Genomic DNA, 21269 nt, shown 5'->3' with positions numbered 1-21269 from the left:
CTTCATTTCTTGTTCCTCTAATTCCAGGAGATCATTGGGTTAGAGTTCCATAGTGTGAGTAAGCAGCTATTTAACATCGCCTTCGGAAACTTCCATTTGCAACTGGTTAGTCATATCTAAGATAGCTTGAGTTTCAGAATTCACAATCTTTGTTGGGTCTTCAAAGCCTTTGAAATTATCATTAAACTGAGGACAAAGTTTATGTCATACTCCTTTAATTTTTTTTTTTTTTTTGAAAACTTTATGGCAGGTGCTCTGCATTACCCGAATCTTAGTTGCTTTTATTAACATTTCAAAAGTCTCATTGAGATAATGTGCTTTAAATGTCACAATCACTCTCTGGTCCATTGGTTATAAAAGAGAAGTTGTATTTGGAGGTAAAAAGACTATAGTATTTTTACATTAAGGCAAATGTAAGATACTGATGAGGGATATATGAGGGATAGGTGTATTGTCAATTATCAGAAGCACTTTAAATGGAATTTGTTTTTTCTCAATAAAGTTTCACTTCAGGAACAAAGTGATGCATAAACCAATCTTTAAATAGGGAACCCATGAGAATTCTTCTTTTGCGATGCAAGTTTTTCCTGGCATCTATTTCCAAAAAAGGCCTGTCTCATCGACGTTAAAAATCTGCAATGGCAGGTAATTTCTTCTAATTTTTCTGGATAAGATTTTGCAGCCTCACTATTGGTGCTTGTAGCTTCACCTTGTACTTTAATGTTATGCCAACCAGCTACAGCTACTTGCAGCAAAAGTCTCTTTGCAGTCATGCCTTTTTGGTCTTTCAGTTTTAAATATGGCTAATTGTTTAGTACAAATTGTTATGTAGGTAATAGGCATGTTTAATCGTGAGTTTGGTTGCTTATCCAAGCAGTTATCAGTCCATATGAGGAAATATACTGGCTGTTTCTTTATTATGCAACCATGTAGCATGCATAGATTGTGCATTTTTCTTCTTTCAAATATTTTTCTTTATCCTTTAAAATGGTGCAAACTGTAGAATCAGCAAGAGAAAATTTCTCAGAGCTTTAACAGTGTTACTTGCTTGATGGATGGTAATGAATTTCATATTTTTTCTCTAACATAATTGCCTTTCTTTGTTTGTTTTGCTCATTTTCTGGTTTTGCACTGCTGCTTCTTTTTGACATTGTTTGAAAAATGAAAGGGTTATAGTTAAAAATTAAAAAAAAATAGAAAATCAGGTGTAATTGAAGAAAACTACGAATAACACACGTCTCCAAGGCTCGTGAGTGACTGAGGCTCATTCTAACTGATTATTACTTCATTACATACTGTGTATATTTGCCTCACACAATTTCAAATAAAAATTCCAATCCAAAAAATTCGTAAAGTAATTTCATATTATATATACAGAAAAACTATCTGTATATATAATATGAAAGTCACTGAGATGTATTCCTAACCTGCAAAAATCAACCCTGCCTATGAATTACCTTTCCAATGTATATAAATAAATATGAACATAAAATAAAATCCAGCCTTCATTCTTCTTTTAACTTCCATTTTATTTATCCAAATTATGGACTTCTGTGTGTCTTCTTTATGCTATGTACACTGATGCTTTCACTACTACTGGCTATCTTTTAACTGATATGTAGCTCTTTATACACAATTCATTATACACTAAGGTTTAATTCTCTATAATAATGCAAATAAAAAGTTATAGTTGTAACAGTGTAATCAGTCACACTTTAGATGCACTGTGTGGTTGAATGAGAACTCAGTAGGTGCACAGTATTTGATTCCCATAGTAACTTGTACAGTATGCTGGGTGACTGAGAGGTACAGGAAGAGTTGAAAATTCCTTAAATAATTTACAGGAAGAGTTGAAAATTCCTTAAATAATTTACAGGAAGAGTTGAAAATTCCTTAAATACTTTATTCATGTGGAATTTTCCATTTTTATTTCCCTAGAAAAAATTTTCCTTTATTTTTTTTCATCTTTAAACATAGGAATGGTCAGTTATGAAAATTATAATGAGTAGACTAGAAGAGTTACTACTGTTGTATGGAAAACTAAGTCTGAGTACAAAAAGAAATGGGCTCTGCAAGCTAAAGACAAGTTAGAAGAATTCTCTCATTATGCTGCAAGTAAAAGAAAGAATCAATATGAAAGAATAACTCTGTTAAATATAGATGGCATATGTGTAACAGCTGGAGAAGAGATTTTTTGACTACTAACTGCTCGTTTTGGTAATAGCTACCAACCTTGTGTATGCAACATTGAACTCACTGCTACCTCTTCACTGAATAAAGAAAGTCAGGTGTATGAGAAGGATGTACTAGACCTGTTGCACAAACTGGATAAAAATTTGCCAATAGGGACTGATGGGATATCAGCACGGATATTAAAAAAGAGTGTTCAACTGACCTGGTTGTTTCTTTGACTTCACTATATAATTTGAGCCTCAGAACAAGGAAGATTGCATGAAGTGGGAGGAATGTATAATAATCCATTACACAAGGATGGCACAAGTCCAACTATCAGTATCTCTGGAGTGGTGGTGAAGATTTTGGAAAAGTTACTAAATGCTTATATGCAGAAATGGATTGACAGAGAATCTATACTTTGCAATGTAGAGCTTACTAAGGAAGGTCATGTTTGAGCAACTTGCTCATATTGTATATAATGTTACTATTGATTTAGACAAGGGGGAATAATGGATACACCATGATATGGACTTTGCTAAGGTTTTTGATGGATATAGCATAAAGACTGTTGCATGGATATTGGAGAATGTGGGATCGGATTATCATATATTAGCTCAGATAAGAGGATGGCTGACTGACAAGATATCAAAATGTGGTATATGGGAAATGTGAGTCTGCAAGACCCAGTGATGAACACAGAGATCAATTCTTGGTCCATTGTTATTCCGTCTTTGCGTTAATGAATTGGAAAGGATTTGACAGGTGATATACAGCTGTTTGCTGATGATGCAAAGATAGGCAGGGTTATCAGGAACATGGCTAATATTCAGTGTTTGCTAATGATTTGAGCAAGCTGGAATTGTGGGTTTGTGAAAATGGCTGGCAGTTCAGTGTTAATAAATGTAAAGTTATGCACTTTGGTGTAAGGAGATATCCAATGTCATATTATATTGGTGGGATTATGTTAGAAAAAACTGATCAGGCTAGGGATCATGGAGTTTTAGTAGATAGGAAGTTGAAGTAAGTTCAAGGGCCATATAGTAAAGATTACAAATGCAACTCAGAGGATAATTGTGATGCTGAAATAAACATACAAGGATTTTATTTTGCCTCTTTATAAAGATGTGATACAATCTCACTTGATTATTTGCACAGGTCTGGTCTCCTGGTTTCCATGATGATGATGCTGATATGGTGGAGAGAGAGAGTGTTAAAGATGATATCAGCATCGTGGAATGCAGATTATGAAGACCACTTGAAAATTTGTGGACTGCAGACACACACTAGCCAACAGGAGAAAAAAGGGGATGATATTGAAACTTCTGAAAGGATCATACGGGATACCAGAAGATGGAATTTTTAATTTTATGGAGGGGTGGGAACAGGGCAGGACAAGAGGGAAGTTGAGAATAAATGCAGTGAAGAAAAGTGTGAGAGCTTGATTTTTATCTCGTAGAGTGGTTTTTATCTCGCATGATTGGTATTTGGAGGTTGAGTGCTGGTAATGTGAATGAATTCAAAGAAAGGTGTGACATTTGATGCAGGTGATATGTGGCCTCCTTCAATGATTCTCTTATTCCCTTGAGGTCTTCCTTAATCATAAAAATAACAAAGTACCCTCAGGAGGTGTATGGGATATTATGATAGTACTACATGAAAAGGTTAACATCATTACTAACTTCCTATCAACGGTTTTCTTCCAGATTAATAATCTTGAAGACTCCAATATTATTACATCTTTTTTCTTGTCATCCTGGCAATAAAAACTTGTTATACCAACTTTTCTTCATCCACTCTGTTTAAATTACCATACCACCTGAGATTACCTCTGCTAATACATTCCCGAATGCTAACAATGTCAATTGTTTCCCAATATCCTTGTTTTTAATATGATACTGCCTTTGATGCCATTTGTTCACTCCTGTAATCTTTCTCAGAACACTCATATCTGTGGTTTTCAGTGTTTGATCTAGTGTTTTATATCTAACCCATCTCTCATATCCTTAAGTTAAAATTGGAAAAATTCATACTTTGAATTTTTCATATTTACATTTTTTTCCTCCTCCATCCAGTAACTCATATGACACACACACACACAATATCAAAAATGTAAATTATTAATAATTCATATTCACACCTGTTCTTTCCTTCCCATATATTTGCCCTTCTCACATGGTGATTCTTTCTTCCCCTTATATTTCTTCCCCATTCATGCCGAACTGAGCTAAAATTGAACTGATAGCCATTATAATTTGCCCAAATTTCCAGCCTATTCAAATCATTCTGTAAGTACGTATCGTTAGCATCCCTGATTTCCCTGCTTCTCTTTGCATCCTTAACAGACAATGAACATTTCTCAAATCCTTCCTAATATCACTATAGATTGAACTGCAGTTGATCCTGGTGTATACCACTGATCTCACCCTAAATATAATAGATTACACACCCACCAACCATCTGCTTATCCAAGTCATTAGTTTATATTCCAATCCCATATTCTTCAGTTTATGTAACAGCTTTTAATGTTACTAAAAATAAGAGCCAACAAGCTTCACCAAATTCGCCTGAATCGCCTGACAAATTGTCAAGATCAGTTGACTATGACAGCCAGAAGTATAATGCATCATGTCTCCTTTGGTTCAAAAGAGAGACCTGTGTTGGAATCCTGTCTGGGACATAAGGAATCTTTGTAACAACTTTTCAATAGAAAGTGAGGTAGCTGGTTTTTCATGAAGGTCATTATTTTCCCTCCTACAAACTAAGCAAGTTAGTCAGAGAATACCCAGAAAATATGCTGACTTTTTGATGTGTGTTATGCCTGTTTCCTTGGTCATAATTCTACCCAGTCTTAATATACAGCTATTGAAGGAGAACATTGAGTTCTCCCCCACACTTCTCCATTTCTAGTGCATGCGTGCCCACACACACACTCACACACACACTCACACTCACTCACACTCACTCACACTCACTCACACTCACTCACACTCACACTCACTCACACTCACACTCACTCACACTCACTCACTCACACACTCACTCACACTCACTCACTCACACACTCACTCACTCACTCACTCACTCTCACTCACTCACACTCACTCACTCACTCACACACTCACTCACACACTCACTCACTCACACACACACTCACACACACACTCACACACACACACACACACACTACTTAGTATTGTGTGTACCATAAGAGGATCTGTATTCTTTCATGTGCAGAACCAACTTTTTCTTTTTTCAAAAAAAAAAAAAAGATGGCTTCTGACTAGAGATCAGATCGTATAACTGTTATAATGAGAGCTCACCACTTTGTTTCAATCGTTCATTAACTTTCAGTAATGAAACAATATGAATAGTAAATATTAACATATATTCAAAAATCACTGCTTCATCAAAATTCATCAATATAAATAAGGATTTTATAAACTCACTTTAGTAGTGAAACCCAGTTAAGATTTATCTGAACCTAATACAAATCTTTAATTTACAATGTATCACTGCGATAAAAGGTGATGATTTTGGTTATCATTTATTTGCCATAGGTATGGGAATCAGTTCCATGGCAGACATCTTTTAGAAGTCCCATTCAATCTGTGGAAAAAGATATTCCTTTGAAAAATGATCATCTTTCTGTCACATATTTTGGTAAGCTTTATTTTGTTTTTCTTATTAAAATTGTGTTTAAATAAATATAAATTCTCTAATTCTTTTTATTCCCAAAGGGAAGTGAGCAGAGGTTCTTTAGCCCTAACTAACTTCTCGGAATCTGTGAATTCTTTATTCTCAGCTTTCAGCTGAGCTAATGGCTACTGTCATCATAGCCATTGGCTCAGTTGATGGCTGAGGCATCAGGGCTAGACAATTGCCACCATCTTATGATGTTAAACTCTAACTCTTAATGTCTGAAGTAGTGTGGGTTACTGTCAATTTTTCTGTTTTGCAAGGGTTAAAAATTTGAGTTTATTGAGGTTTATTTAGTGGGGGGAACTCTTCTTGCCTTTTATATTGATCCTATACATGAGAGGTCAATAGACCAATAAGCACATCATTGCCATGTATGGGGTGCAGATGAGTGAAACAAAAGTTTTTTTTGAAGAGCTGCAAATACTTCATGAGGAAGGCTGTTCCAGAGGACAGAGGTGGACGAAATAAAAGATGAAGTGGAGAAGCAGGTTCGGTGTGTTTGCAGATGCATGGGTAAAGGGATGATGGGCAGTAGCTGCTCTAGTATTGACAGATGCAACTATGAAAGTGAAGGAATGATAGTTGCCAATTTACTGGAGCAGTGACCATAGACATACCTAGGAACAGGTGCAGTGTTGAAACACTGCATCTGTGAGATAGTCGTTGAAGTGAGTCTGTAAGAGAGGGATCATCATAAGCCTAATGGCTTACCTCTAGACAGCATCAAGGATTTTGAGGGAAGTTTTAGGTGCACCATCCCAATTTGGTGTGTCTGTACCAAAAATCAACTTGGAAACTGGCTGAAAAAAAAAAAAAAGCCTAGGATAAGTTACTTTGGTTGGTAGTAACTGTAAGAAGGCAGAGTTTAAGAATATCAGAATAAACATATGCACAGATGTCACCTTTGAGTCAACAAGTATAATTGGGAAAGTTGAGATGAGTGGTGCTTGAGGAAGTTACAATTTGAGTTTGTCAGGAAAAGGAGGTGAGGTTTTGCAGACTGGAGATGCCACCTGCTAACAGACTAGGCATTGGAAAAAATTGGTAATGTGTGTCCTACCTGATAGTTTACTCACTTTTTATAATAAGGTAACAGTTGAGTTGAATAATGCAAATGGTTACTTTACCATGATTTAGGTGCACCATCCCAATTTGGTGTGTCTGTACCAAATACTGCTGGACTTTGTAAAGGCATTTGACAGGATACTGTCTGAAAAGCTTTTTTGTAAGTTGGGGCAAATTGGATTGGACATGAAGCTGGTAGTATTAATAGAAGGGCAGACAGACACCAGAGAGTACTGTATGGCAGAGTGGAATCCAGGAGAATGAGGATGATTAGCAGAATGCCACAGAGCCACTGTACTAAGACCACTATTGTTTTTTTGCTGTTTAATTTGTATATAGGTTGGTCGATTGGTAGAGCCTCTGCTACTAATGGCTAGCACAAAAAGTTAAGCAAGTTTGAATGCGGTTAGTAGTTGGAAGGGTTCAATCGTTCGATGCTGTTGACACACTCTCCCTCGATGAGTCTTTGAACTGCCTGGAGGTGTCACAAAATAATGATGATGTAGGGGAATGATTTGAGGGAGACTATCCAGTTTATCGATGATGCAAAACTGGGGAGAGCAATAATCAATAAAGGTGATGAAAAGATTATGCATGTTGATTTAAATAAATGATTATCAAAGTATCACAGAGCTCTATACTAAGACCACTGCTGTTTTATTGCTAATTAATTTGCATATTATTGATATAGGGGAATAATTTGAGGAGGAATATCTACACCCTCTGTCCAAAAAGAAACCAAACTTTTGATAGAAAATAAAACACAGGCCAATTATAATTATTCAAATCATTTATATCATTATACTCTCCCTCAGCTTCGATACAGCGTTTGGCATGGTCGATTAATTCGTTAAATGAGTTTTTTTATATCAGTTTTTGGGATACTGTTGAGGGTCGTGGTTACTGTTGCTTGAACATTTTCAATGATGTCGTATCGCTTTCCTTTCATTGGCAAATGAAGTCGGAGGGAAGAGAAAGAAGTCACAGGGTGCTAAATCAGGTGAATACCACGAGTGATCCAACACACAAACTTGGATTTTGCTCAAAAACTGTCTCAAAATGTTCGAACAATGAGATGCTGCATTATCATGCAAAAGTGACCAGCTGCCTGCATCACAATATTCATTCCGTACTATGAATTCTCGCTATCAATTGCTTCAAAACTTCGAGATAAAACTCACCATTGACCGTTTGGCCAGGCGGAACAAATTCTTTGTAAATAATGCCCTTGGAATTGTAGAAACAAATCAGCGTTGTCTTTACTTTTGATGATGTCGTATTGCTTTCCTTTCGTCGGCAAATGAAGTTGGCAGGGGGGGGGGAGGAGAAAGAAGTCACAGGGTGCTAAATCAGGTGAATATAACGAGTGATCCAACACACAAACTTGGTTTTTGCTCAAAACCTCTCACAGTGTTCGAACGATGAAATGGTGCATTATCATGCAAAAGTGACTAGCTGCCTGCATCACAATATTCATTCCGTACGCGACGAATTCTCACTATCAATTGCTTCAAAACTTCGAGATAAAACTCACCATTGACCGTTTGGCCAGGCAGAACAAATTCTTTGTGGATAATGCCCTTGGAATTGTAGAAACAAATCAGCATTGTCTTTACTTTTGACTTCTCCAAGTGACTTTTTTTCAGCTGTCCCTCTTCTTGTGGTCTCTGCTCAGCACTCTGGCTCATTATTTCGGGCTCATACTCAAAACACCATGTTTCATCACCAGTAATGATCATTTCAAGGAAGTTTAAGTCCTTATGAGCGGTTTTAATGAGGTCCTTGTAGTGTTCATTTAGATACAATGTTTGGTCGTCGGTCAACTTGTGGGGAACAAATTGCGAATTCAGTTTACGAAGACCCAAACTCGCGGTCAAAATGTTGTGCACAGTTGATTTTGGAATCCTCAATTCTTTGATGAAATCCCGCACTTTTTGGATGTTAACTTTGCTCCGTCCAGTTTTCGGACGGCCTAGCTTTTCATCATACTCAAGTATCTCACGACCACTTTGAAATCACTTAAACCACTCGTAAAACTTGAGTATGGGATAGGCATTCATCACTGTATACTTTTTGAAGCATTTGATGTGTTTCAGTAAAACTTTTACCAAGTTTAACACAAAAGTCAACCGTTCGTAAAAACACACTGTCACTCTTGGCACTATAACTTTGATTCTAATGAAACAAATGTCATAAACAGTTGACACAACACTAATGAAGGTTGCCGCTTTCAACAACAAAAAAGATACAACAGGTGACAGTGCTAGTTTTTTCTATTTTCAAAAAGTTCGGTTTCTTTTTGGACAGCAGGTGTAGTTGTTTATTGTCAGTACAAAACTTGGAGGACAATAATTAATAAAGGTGACGAAGAGATCATGGAGGTTGATTTAAATAAATTGGCACTGTGGTAAAAGGATAATAAAGTATAACCTTACACTTTATGTATAACCATAAAGTGTAAGGTTATACATCTGGAGGTGAAAAGTATATATATTGTGTGTTGTATTAATGGCATTGCATTGCAGGAAATTGATGAAGCTAAGAGTTTTGGGACAAAGAATTCAGTGGCCATAGGGTAAATAGCAAAACAGTTCAAGTGATTCCTCAATAAACTGAACACAGTGACAAGTAGTAGATAGGGAAGTTATTATTCCTATTTATAAGTCTTTGGTACAGCTGCATCTTGACTGTATGCAGGTTTGGTGACCTGGATTTCTTGGGGATGAAGTGGTGATCGAAGGAACCAGATACCAGTGATTGAGATGGTGACAGTAATTCAGGGTTGTTTTAAATAAATATCAGATCTATTCTCTTTTTCCTGAATCTGTGTTGAGATTCCATTAATTGACTTTCTGTATTTTCTCTCAGCTTTGCTTTGAGGATAGCTGAGATCATTTCATATTTAGCTTTTTTCCTTTTCTTTTTTTGAAGATAGGTGAAATAACTTAGACTTTACAATCATTGCTTCTTTCCTAGCCATGTTTATGATCCTAAGCGCAAATGACCCCCCCCCCCTTTATCCAATGTACCTCAGCCTTTCTAGGTTTATACTACCATATCTTAAGACCTTCTCCCCTCCAGAAGAAATGTTTAGTTATAGAATCTTCTAGGTGGTTTTGAAATATTTCTTTCATCCATTCATTATCCATTTTGCTAACATGTTTCCTTCTTTATCCTTGATAAATTTTAAAGATAATTCTTTGTCCCTGCTCATATTCTTCAAAATGTTATAAAACACCCCTTTCTATCTACATCTGAGGATGAAAAATGAAATGGCCTACACCCCTTAATGGATCCTGAGTATTTCTTATTTTATTACTTACACTGTTTTAGCATTTTTTATAACACATACAAGCAGTAATCTTTGTCAGAGTTATGGTTTTCTCTAAAATTGATCTCTCTCAAAATTAAAGCATCTTATTCTAATTTTAAATGCTTACTCTTTTTACTGGATTACCAAAGTGCTTTGTCAGTGAATGAGTTCAAAGCAAAATGACAGGTATAATCTTTAAAGGTACCTGTGGCATGACTATAAATAATGAATTACATGATAACCACATTAATTAACTTTAATGAAATGGAAGTACAGATATTTTGTACTGAAAATAACAGTACATCATCATCATCAGTGTGTAGAAAACAAGCAATCAAAGAAACCGGATTACAAAGTACATACAGCAGTCAGTGTTTTACCAATTAAAAAACTGTTGCCATATGCTAGAAATTAGTATTAATAAATAATATTTTTAAAAACTATTTTTGATAGTTACATAAGATAAGAATCTCCCAAACTTTTGGGAGAGAGAAACAATCATTCTGATTCAGATTTGGCCAATGTTAAAGGGCTTTGCAACTTTCTTTGGAAAAGCATTCATATTTAAACCTGCTTGTGTGGAGAAGACGAGATTTATCCCACTGGATATTTTTCCCACTTTATCCCACTGTATTTTTATGGAGAGTGGGGAAAAGACGAGAATGCATCCTTGGAAACTGAGAATGAAGGTCGCCAAGAAGCGTGTGAGGGCTAGATTTTTCTCTCAGAGGGTGGTGCATGATTAGAATGGATTGCCATTGGATGTTGTGAGTGCAAGCAGTGTGAATGAATTCAAGAATAAGTATGATAGCTGGTGTGTGTAGTATGTGGCCTCCCTCGATGAGTCTCTGACTCCCTGGAGCTCTCTTAATAATAATAATATTGTGTTTAGTGTCAATACTATGTTGTGCCAGACCAGACTTTTGAGGTTTCATGTATTCAATATAATATTGGTGTTCTTTAATTCTTTTTTCTACAGAATGGCCTGTTTGTCCAAAATATGTTAGATTACATTCACACGGTATCTGGTAAATGCCAACTAATGATAGAGGTTCCAGTTTATCTTTTGTAGATGGCAACAGATGAGAAAAAGATATATCCATAATGTAGAATCCTCTGTCAAGAAGGGGATTTATGTTTCACTATGAGGCTGGTGATTATGAGAGACTCATAGAACAGTTCCATGTCTTGAAAAGCTACAAGGAAAGAGTGTCAGTAGTGCATGGCAAAAGTGGTCAGAGATTGCTTGAGAGTAGCAGTATCAGACTGCATACCTAAGGTCAGGAGGATAAACAAAGTTGGAATTAAGTGAAAAGCAAGAGCTGCAAAAAAAAAAAAAAAAAAAACGTTATGGAGGAAATATAAAAAAAAAAGTGGTCAGCATACTCGTGAGCCATACAAAGTGCAAGCAAGAATGGTGACTAGTATGATTAGAAAGGCTAAATCAGACTATGAGAGAGAATTAGTTAAATAGGCCAATAAACCAAAAAAGAGTTTTTTCATTATATAGCAAGTAAGAGGAAAAATGACTGCAAAATGTAGGATAACTTTAAACAATGCTCATGGTAGGAAGGTGACTGAACTAAAAAAAAAAAAAGTAGTCAAGTTGCTGAATGATCATTTTGGAAAGGTGTATCATCCAGGTGAAGATTTTACAGTTGTTGATGTTACAGAGACATATCAAAGTTGAGGTAGTTGGACAGGAGGTGTTCACCATATTAAAAAATATGAATGCAAACACAGCGGTAGGACTGGATGGCATATCAGCCGGTGTACTACGTGAATGTTCAAGAAAATTGGCATTGCTTCTGACAAAGTTGTTCAATCTAAGTCTTAGCTCTGGCAAGGTTTTAAGGGAGTGGAAAGAGGGTAAGATGTGCCATTGCATAAAGGTGGCTCCAAGACAGAAGTAGCAAACTACGGACCAATTAGTATATCAGGAGTAGTTAAGTATCGGAAAAGTTGATGAAAGCTAAGATACAACAGTGGGTGGAGAGGGATGTGATACTCTATAGTGGGCAGCATGGCTTTGTAAAGGTTAGGTCCTTTCTTAGTAACTTATTCACATTTTATAATAAAATAACAGAATTGGATAAAGCTAATGGCTACACCATGATACTGCTCGACGTTGACAGAATACCACTGAAAAACTATTACAAAAGCTGGAGTAAATGGGAATGGATATGAGGCTCGTTGCATGGATGGGAGTGGTTGATGGACAGATACCCAAGAGCAGTATATGGTGGAGTGTAATCTAGGAGAATGACTGTCTAGCGGAGTACCTCTGGATTTGGTACTAGGGCCATTACTCTTTAATTTGTATATCAATAACATAGGAAAAGATTTAAGAGAGGATATTCAGTTGTTTGTTGATGATTCAAAACTGGAGAGAGCAACAGTTGATAAAGGTGATGTAGATTTCCTGCAGGATGATTTAAATAAATTGGCATTGTGGGCAAAAGATAATGATTGTCAATTTAATGTTGCAAAATGTAAGATGAAAAGGTTGCATATGGTGTTTTAAAATCTCGCCCAATAAGTAAAATTAGTTAACTTGATCAAGTTCGATTTTACAGATATTTCAAACACGTGTATATATAATGTAAAAAGTGAAGTTCAAATAATATTTAAATAATACCTTATATTCTTGTAAACTAAATAAAATTATTCCTGTTGAAAGTTAGATGAAAGACTAAAGAGAGGGGATTAAGTAAGATTAGGAAAATGAATCAGCAAAAATAAAAGTTCACAAGGTCTTGCGAACAAAAATAGGTGCCTACATTAGAGACGTTCGGCGGGAGAGAGTCGAAGTGACGTCATCACACCACAGGGCATCACGGAAACTTCAGTATTGAAACAAAGGATTAGAAAGATATATATTAGGGGACTGAGAGGGAACAGAAAGGCTCTCTTTTTTTCACTTCCCTTCTCGAAGGATCCGGTTCCAAGTGAGGAGGTGAGGCTATACCTGTGGGGTTCCTGCTACTATGCACAGACAGATGAGGAGAACACTATTACTCGAGGACATGATGGAGACTTTTTCAGTTTTTTCCTAACAACCCGATGGAAGATCATAGCAAGTGTGTCAATGGGATATCTCCCTGTGCATAGTAGCAGGAACCCCATAGATACCTGTAGGGTTCCTGCTACTATGCACAGACGGATGAGGAGAACACTATTACTCGAGGACATGATGGAGACTTTGGCAGTTTTTTCCTAACAACCCAATGGAAGATCGTAGCAAGTGTGTCGATGGGATATCTCCAGTTTCCAGGATATCTCATCCTGGAAACTGGACTGTTTCTGGGATGAGACCCTTCACGTGGATGTGAGTTCTCTCCGGTACAGACCAAGTGACTGACCAGCAAGAGTAGAAATGGCCACCGTCATACTTAGTTCGAAGAAAGGATATCGTCTGCAAGTAAAGAACCAGAAGCAAGAAAATCCGGACTGAAATTTTATCCATATAACTGGACTGTTAATGTAAAGGTTACTGTGAGTAGGCACATTTTGTCAATGTTCCTTTTCCAAGTTGTAAATTCATAGGATTATGTACAAAGAATGGAAAGAACTAAATTAGATTAGAAATAAGGGAACAACTACTCTTGCATTGCAATTTTGTTAAGCAATGTGCTAAGGTTACACAGAAGCTATGTATTTAACAATCAAATGAATGTTAAGCTGTTCCAGTATTGTTGTGAATAGGAGAAGTCATTTCTTCCCCATGAATGTAATATTTTGTAATATCTTACTTGTTAGCAATAAGCATATTGTATTTGTTTCATGACCTAGCCTGATCTTTTGCCAATGCACTGTCTCGAAAACATTGCGGACCTGTGTGTAAATTGATAGAGAATTGCCACGACTAACTGCATGAATAGATGTAATTTAGCTGTAAGATTTGCCTATGTTCCTTTTCCTGAAATTCTCAGATTATATTAATTCAATTAGATTGGCTCAGTCAATAATCAAACAAATTTGTCTAGTGGAGAAAGTGAGAATTTTGCAAACTGCTAATCGCAAGTTGGACACATTAGAAACCTTAAGGTCTACTTTGCATGCAGTAGAAACTAGGGACAAAGTTAAGTAAGGATAAAGAAGGGTCAATATTAAGGTAGAGTTAGCTTAAGAAAAATGATAGTCATATTAGAAATTATTAATATAACAATGGCGCAGTCATCAATAAAGATAATAAAGCTAAATAAAGCCAAACAAGAGAGTATATAACAAATGGCGCAATCCGACTAGGATTGGAAATTGAAATAAGTAATAAACTAGTAAATAACAACTTCTTTACAAGTACCCTCCTATTTTTGCAGTGTATCATATTGATGTATTGAATTGCAGGAAATTGATGAGGCTAGGGACTTGAGAATAATGGTGGACATAGAGTTGAAGTTCAGAGTGCATATTGCAAAAGTTTGGAAAAATTGCTTAAAAAGATTACTTGGATGTTGGAAAACATGCTAACAAGTAAAGATAGGGAAGTTATTATCCCTCTTTATAAGGCTATGATTTGGCCATATCTTAACTATTGCACACAGATTTGGTCACCTGAGTTTCTTGGGGACCAGGAGGTGGTAGAGAGGATGCAGAGACAAGTGACCAAGGTGGTGACAGGTCTGTGGAATACTTCCTACAAGGAGAGGTTGAAGGTTTGTGGGTTACAAAGTTTAGTTGATAGGCAGAAAAGAGAAGACATTATGGAAATTTTTAAGATATTAAAATAGTTTTATAAAATTGATGCAAGTGAAATTTCAATATATGACAAATAGAGAACTACAGCTATCTGTGGAATTTGTGTAAGAATGTGCGTAGTAATGGTGTGTGAGGACCAGATTTTTTGCGTGGAGAGCGGTGAGTGAGTGAAATGGATTGCCAGAATTGGTTGTGAGTTCTCTGAAGGTGAATGGATTCAAGGAGAGGTATGATAGGATTTGCGTTCAAAAAAAAAAAAAAAATCAGCTAACGCCTTTTTATTCCCATATAGGGAGTAGGCAAGGCGATTTAGCCCTGTCTAACTTTTGGAGACTGAGTGGGCAGTTCAATCTCCATTGGTACCCAATCAGAGATAGATGGCCCAAGGCTATCACTAATTAAGCAGCACACAGTGAAGAGAGATGGCTCAACATGTGCTGCCATCTTGTGGTCCCTAACACAATATATTTAATGTCTGAAATGATGTGGGGTCTACAGTCAATTTTCTTGCGTTTATGAGACAAAACCTGAGTTTCCGGGAGGAAAAAACCTGCCAGAGAGCGACTAACTCGGGAACCGGTCGAAAAAAGGCTTACAAAATTTTCTTCTAGTCGCCAACTAGATTCAGAAGCAAGTCTTCCTTCATGCGGTCAAGTGCTGTGGTATGAAAACACCACATCCACTGAGCTACACAGGCTCATAGTATTTGTGGTTATAGTGGTTAATTTTGGTCTCCTACAATGGGTTAATTTTGGTCTCCTACAAATACTATGAGCTACACAGGCTCATAGTATTTGTGGTTATAGTGGTTAATTTTGGTCTCCTACAATGGGTCACCAGACTCCATGAAGATGCTGTAAAATAATAACATGAATAGAACTACAGCAGAACCAGTATTTTAATGTTAGGATTTTCAACATATATTCTTCTAATAATTTAAAATAGGTTCAGGGCTTGAAATTAAGGGATTGCTCCATAAGACTTACTCACTAATCAGTGATCAATTCCTAAAATACCTATTTGATTTTCTTTATAATTGGTCTTTATTTCATTTATAGCCAAATTTTTTCTGTTTTACTGTAATAATTTTCAATCTGATCTAGCCCTTAATCTAAGGTATTATTTCCATTTTCCCTTTTCCTTTTAATCTTACTCCTTCATTCCACCAAGATGTGCTTCTGTTTATTCTTCCAATTTTAGGCTTTCTTTTGCTGCTTCAAAATTATTTTCTTAATTTCTGTTTTCTCTGTTACTTTATTTTGAAACTTTTCTCTAATTTCAAAAAACAAAGAATTAGAAATTCTAATTTTTTCTTTCATATTTTGCTTTGATAATGTCATCTTATTTTTTCTCCTGATAGTAAATAAAGATTTAATTCATTTTCTGGATATAGCAGTCACTTCCATTTTCAAATTCAGTGCATCTAAAATACAGTCTAGTACAAAAACATTTTCAAAACATACAATATGTCATACTTGTGAGAGAGAGGGGTGTGTTTGTTTCACTAATTTAAATATTGGTAATTGAGATTACTGAAATACTATCACCATTTCCACTTTGTTCTTTTTCTTTTTAATGAGGACTGTGTGTTATGCAAAACTAAGTTGTGAGCATGACACCTTAGTAAAAGAAAAGACAAAAATCCTGGTGAATAGCTGTGATTATTTTGATTCTGTTTAATATATACCGTTATGTATTTAGTATGCTTATCTTATTGTGTTATTGTTATATCACTGATGTAAGAAATGTAATTTTATGAAGTTTTTTTCGCTTCTCAAAAGTAAAATTGCTATTAAAAATGTATATTGCAAACTTATTTTACAGGAATTGAGCTTCCTTTATATACCAAGATGGTAGGCTATGTTTTAAAATATGTTGATGAGTATAAAATACCAAAAACAAGGTAGTCAGGAACATATTTTAGGAGTATGAAGTTTTAGACATATCTGGATTTTTTTGGAGATGACAATGATGTTACACTCAGTATGGAATTTTATAATGGTGCTGAAAAATAGTATTACATATAAAATAACATAAATATAGAACCAATGAATAAGATGAAATAAATTAAAAAAGGGCATCAGAGAGTAGAAAATGTGAAAACTTATGGTTGAATAAGGTCTGTTTAAAACTTCATACACCTTCTAATATATAAAATATAATTTCATGACTACCTTATTTTAAGTAATTTATACTTGTTAACTGGTTTTAAAGAGTTCCATTTCCAGTTAAATATGCTCTGCTATTACATTTTTAATACCTAATTTTGGAGTGACATAAAATCTTTTCAGAACATTATATTGTAAAATTTCTTTTCTTATTACAGTATCTAGAGAGGAGCTGACATTGTATGGACTGTTTTTACTAGAATATGTGCAAATTAAGGTCACATTATCACATCAGTGTAGAGGCAGAATTCTGCTATGGATTCAGTGTCCATCTGGAACAAAATCCATTCTTGCAATGCCTCGACCAAAAGACAAGTAAGGATTTTGTATGAAATAGTATCTAGTAGATAATCTTATGGAATATTGCACTACATTTATAATATAAGTATTATTAAATAAACAGTGAATTTCATGGTTATGCAACAGTGGATTCAGTCATTCAGCAGCACACTAAGTTCATATTGTGTAAACTTTCACACTTCTCTCTTTAAATTCATTCATTGCACTTGCCACTCTTTGTTAGAGAACCTACTCTTCACCTCATTCAGTAAGGGCAGGAAAAAGTAGTAGTCCTTTTTCTCTCCATTTCTGCCATGTTATGAAAAATGTTGCCAGTATGAGATCACAAATTTATGTTTTTATCATATTCCTATTTTAATGCCTATTTAATATGAATGAGCACTTTCAGATTTTATAGAGCAAAATAATTATGCAATATTTTGCTACCATTATTATGATTACCCAAGATCCCATGGAGTCAAAGATTCATTTGGGAGGGCCTTTTATCATACACACAGCCCATCATACCATGCTTTAAACACACTCAAATTCTCTGCAGACACCACACTCTCAGCCAAGGCATTCCAATCATTCACAACTCTGCATGAAAAAACACCTGCTTCTCACTCCCCTACTCACACCCTCTTTATACAGTTTCCAGGGATGACCTCTGGTTCTCCCTTGATCTCCCACTATAGAAGCCAACAGTTTAATTAATGAATTTAAAATACTGATGTTAATTTTAGTTTCATTAGTGATATCACTATGCAATACTTTCATGAATTATACACAAAGTTAAAAAATAACCTCAGTTAAAATAACAAAAGATTAGGTTTACATTATTATTAATCTCCTGTCAACAATTTTCCTCAAAATTAGTCTATTACTTCATCACTCCAATATTGTAGTATCTAACATCTGACTGAATCATTCCATTCAGGCTTTGCTCTCAGTGGATTGATTCAGTCAAATGCTATCTGTCTCTTTCCTGCTTTCTTAGCATCAAACACCTGTTTTGCTAATCTTTCCTCTTCTATTCAAGAGGAATACAAACAGGAGTGCATATTAGTAATTGAAGTAGAAAAAGTCATCAAAAACTTGAAATGTGGAAAGTCAGCTGAAGTAGATGATGCTATCTCTTCATTCCAGTCTATACTGCCATAATTAAAATCGCCCATAATAATCATCCTTTTCTTGTTCATTAACCCAAGTTGCTTATATGTATATATATACTATCACTATATACACTATCTACCAGTAATTGTCCGGACACTTTAGCAATTTGCAATTCATACCAGCTGGCAAACCCTAATATTGAATATGTCCACCTATGACTTTGATCACCTCCTGCACACTTTGAAGGAAGTTTTCCACCAATGTGCAGCAGACATCAGGTGGAATTTGTCTCCATTCCTCCATCAAAGCAGCACTGAGTTCAGCGACACAGATCAAGGATGTGCTGCTCCAAATCATCCTACAGGTGTTTGAATGGGTTGGATCAGGACTCTGCACAGGTCATGGCAGTCATTTAACACCCATTTCTTCAGCTGCAGCTTTGTGGAATGGAACATTGTCATCTTGATAGTAACATGGGCTCATTCCATAAAAACTCTACAGTGTAGGCAGCACCTGATTATCCAGAATATCAAGGTACTGAGCGGCCTTCATGGAACCACAGACAACAACCAGTGATCCCACTCCAAACCAGCTGAATGTACCCCACACCATTACTCCTCCACTACCAAACTCTACTTTGGGTATAACACACTGTGGTAACAAATGTTCACCAGGATGCCTCCACACCCACACCCTGCCATTAGACTGGAAACAGGTGAACCTTGATTCATCGCTCCAGAGTAGTGTTTTCCACTGGTCAATTGTCCAATTTACACGCTCTTTGCACCAGGCCAGACAAGCCGCCTTGTTCATTGTTGTGATGTTTGACTTGTGTGCCAAACATCACAACTTGTGTATCTTCCTTGGAAACCCAGTAATGGACGTACAGTATTAGTGCTCACCATTGTGTTACTGGTCCTCTGGAACTTATCACAGATGGTCTGTGCTAATTGTAGTCAGTTTTTGTGTGCCACCCATTTTAACACATCCTGTCCTTGTCAGTCATTTTTGGCAGTTGTCCTGGGTGTTTTCTTGCATTAGTGATGCCAGAATGTTTCCATTTGTTGATCACATAACCAACTGTTGATTTCGGATGCTCCAGTTGAGCGGTAATGGCATGTATGGACATGCTACCAATGTGATGCTCACGATAACACCTCTCTCTCAAAGTCACTGAGGTTCACTTCTTGTTGTCATATACTACCTGTATTCAACTGCTGTGATGAAATACTGCTCCCTGCTATCTGTACATCAGTTTTAATATTAATGTTATCAACAAACCTAGAGTGTTCCATAACTTTAAATAACAGGTATCCAGACAATTATTGGTAGATAGTGTACATATATAGTGGTTATTGAATTCACATCAATTATCTTGGTATCCAATAATGCAAAACACTTCCTTTTGGATATGTATATTGCTGTGAATTTTGGATTATCAAAGAAAAGACCATGGCTCAGGAAAAGGTTAATAATATTGGAAGAAGGAACATGTAATGAAAATTGTAACAAGTAATTTAAGAAACATTACATGCAAAGAAGATGAACCTGATGATCAACTAAACCAGCGCTTCCCAAACTGTGGGCCGTGGTCCCCTTGGGGGCTGTGAAATAATGAAAACAAATTTAAAATGTTTTAAAACTAAGTAGTTTTTTTTATCTTAAAAGAAACATATTTACTTTTTTATTATTTCTGTTTTGTTATTTTTTTATATTTTAATGGAAAAAATCACACATTGGTGTTGGTTCACAAATATACTGTGGATGATATATTACCACATTTTTAAGAAATGTGCAAAGAAGTTGACAATGCCATACATCTAATTATTCAGTGATCATCTATCATTAGGTAGGGTCCCAGCAGAATGAAGGTAAAAATAATATCACTGTACTAGAGTGGTACCAAGACAGAGGTTTCCAGTTAAAGACTACTCTGCATATTTGCATTTGGGGTTAAGGTATTGGAAAGGTAGAAGAAATACACAATTGAGTTTGATAGGAATGAATTTCACTATGAAGGTTGGCATGAGTTTGTCAAAGGAAGGTCTTGCTTTCATATTTTACTTGCAGTTATCCAGTGCATCTTTAGAGTAAAATGCAACAGTTCATTATAAAGATGCACTGGATAATGATAACTTTTATTTAGTGATATATTTGGAATCCTTAAAAGGTTGTTCATAGCAAATTGTTATACAAGTTGAGAGAGATGAGGTAAATAATAAGTTAATGAAATATAATAAGAGATTTGTGGTCTGATAGATACGAACTGGTTATGTATGAAGGATAACAGGATTTGGTAATATCTAAAAAATCAAAAAAAAAAAAAAAAGCTTGGCGAGTACTGTTCAACTTCTTGGTTAATAATCTTTCATATTATTATTATCACACCCTCCATGGAGTTAGACTCATCATGGGAGGTTCTGACAACATATTTATCATATTGAATCTTCAAGTCCTTGACAACTTCTGTATTCACAACATGTTCTGGTAATATATTTCATTCACTCACAGTTGTCCATCTAAAAAATTTGCTCCTCACATTCTTCTTCATCACACCCTTACATAATTTTCAGGGATGGCTTCTGCTCTTTCCCCCTCTCATCTTCTACTTTTTTTTATAATCTCCTCTATATTAATCCAATAAAATCCTACCTCCTCATTAACTTTAAATGTCTCTATCATATCACCTCTTTTCCTCCCATCCACTAAACTCTGTAATTTACATTCCTTTAACCTCTCTCTCCATAGCCACGTTT

The 21269-nt window shown here is 35.8% G+C and overlaps 1 protein-coding gene across 3 annotated transcripts in view; it reads left to right on the top strand.

Moving 5' to 3' along the window:
- LOC150093908 (proprotein convertase subtilisin/kexin type 7-like) overlaps positions 1–21269 on the top strand; it is a 261148-nt gene that overhangs the window by 176474 nt on the left and 63405 nt on the right. For all 3 annotated transcript variants that reach the window (XR_016550296.1, XM_090412667.1, XM_090412668.1), the window contains exons 12-13: positions 5733–5835; positions 17277–17433. Coding sequence is in view for 2 of the 3 variants with exons in the window: in XM_090412667.1 (XP_090268793.1) it covers positions 5733–5835; positions 17277–17433 (260 nt within the window). In the remaining variant the exon portion in view is untranslated. The remainder of the gene's footprint in view (positions 1–5732; positions 5836–17276; positions 17434–21269) is intronic.

Source organism: Typopeltis vanoorti, chromosome 23, assembly GCF_054136105.1.
Source record: "Typopeltis vanoorti isolate ZY-2024b chromosome 23, IOZ_Tvanoo_1.0, whole genome shotgun sequence".
Taxonomy (NCBI): Eukaryota; Metazoa; Arthropoda; class Arachnida; order Uropygi; family Thelyphonidae; genus Typopeltis; species Typopeltis vanoorti.
This window is presented reverse-complemented; position numbering and strand designations above follow the sequence as displayed.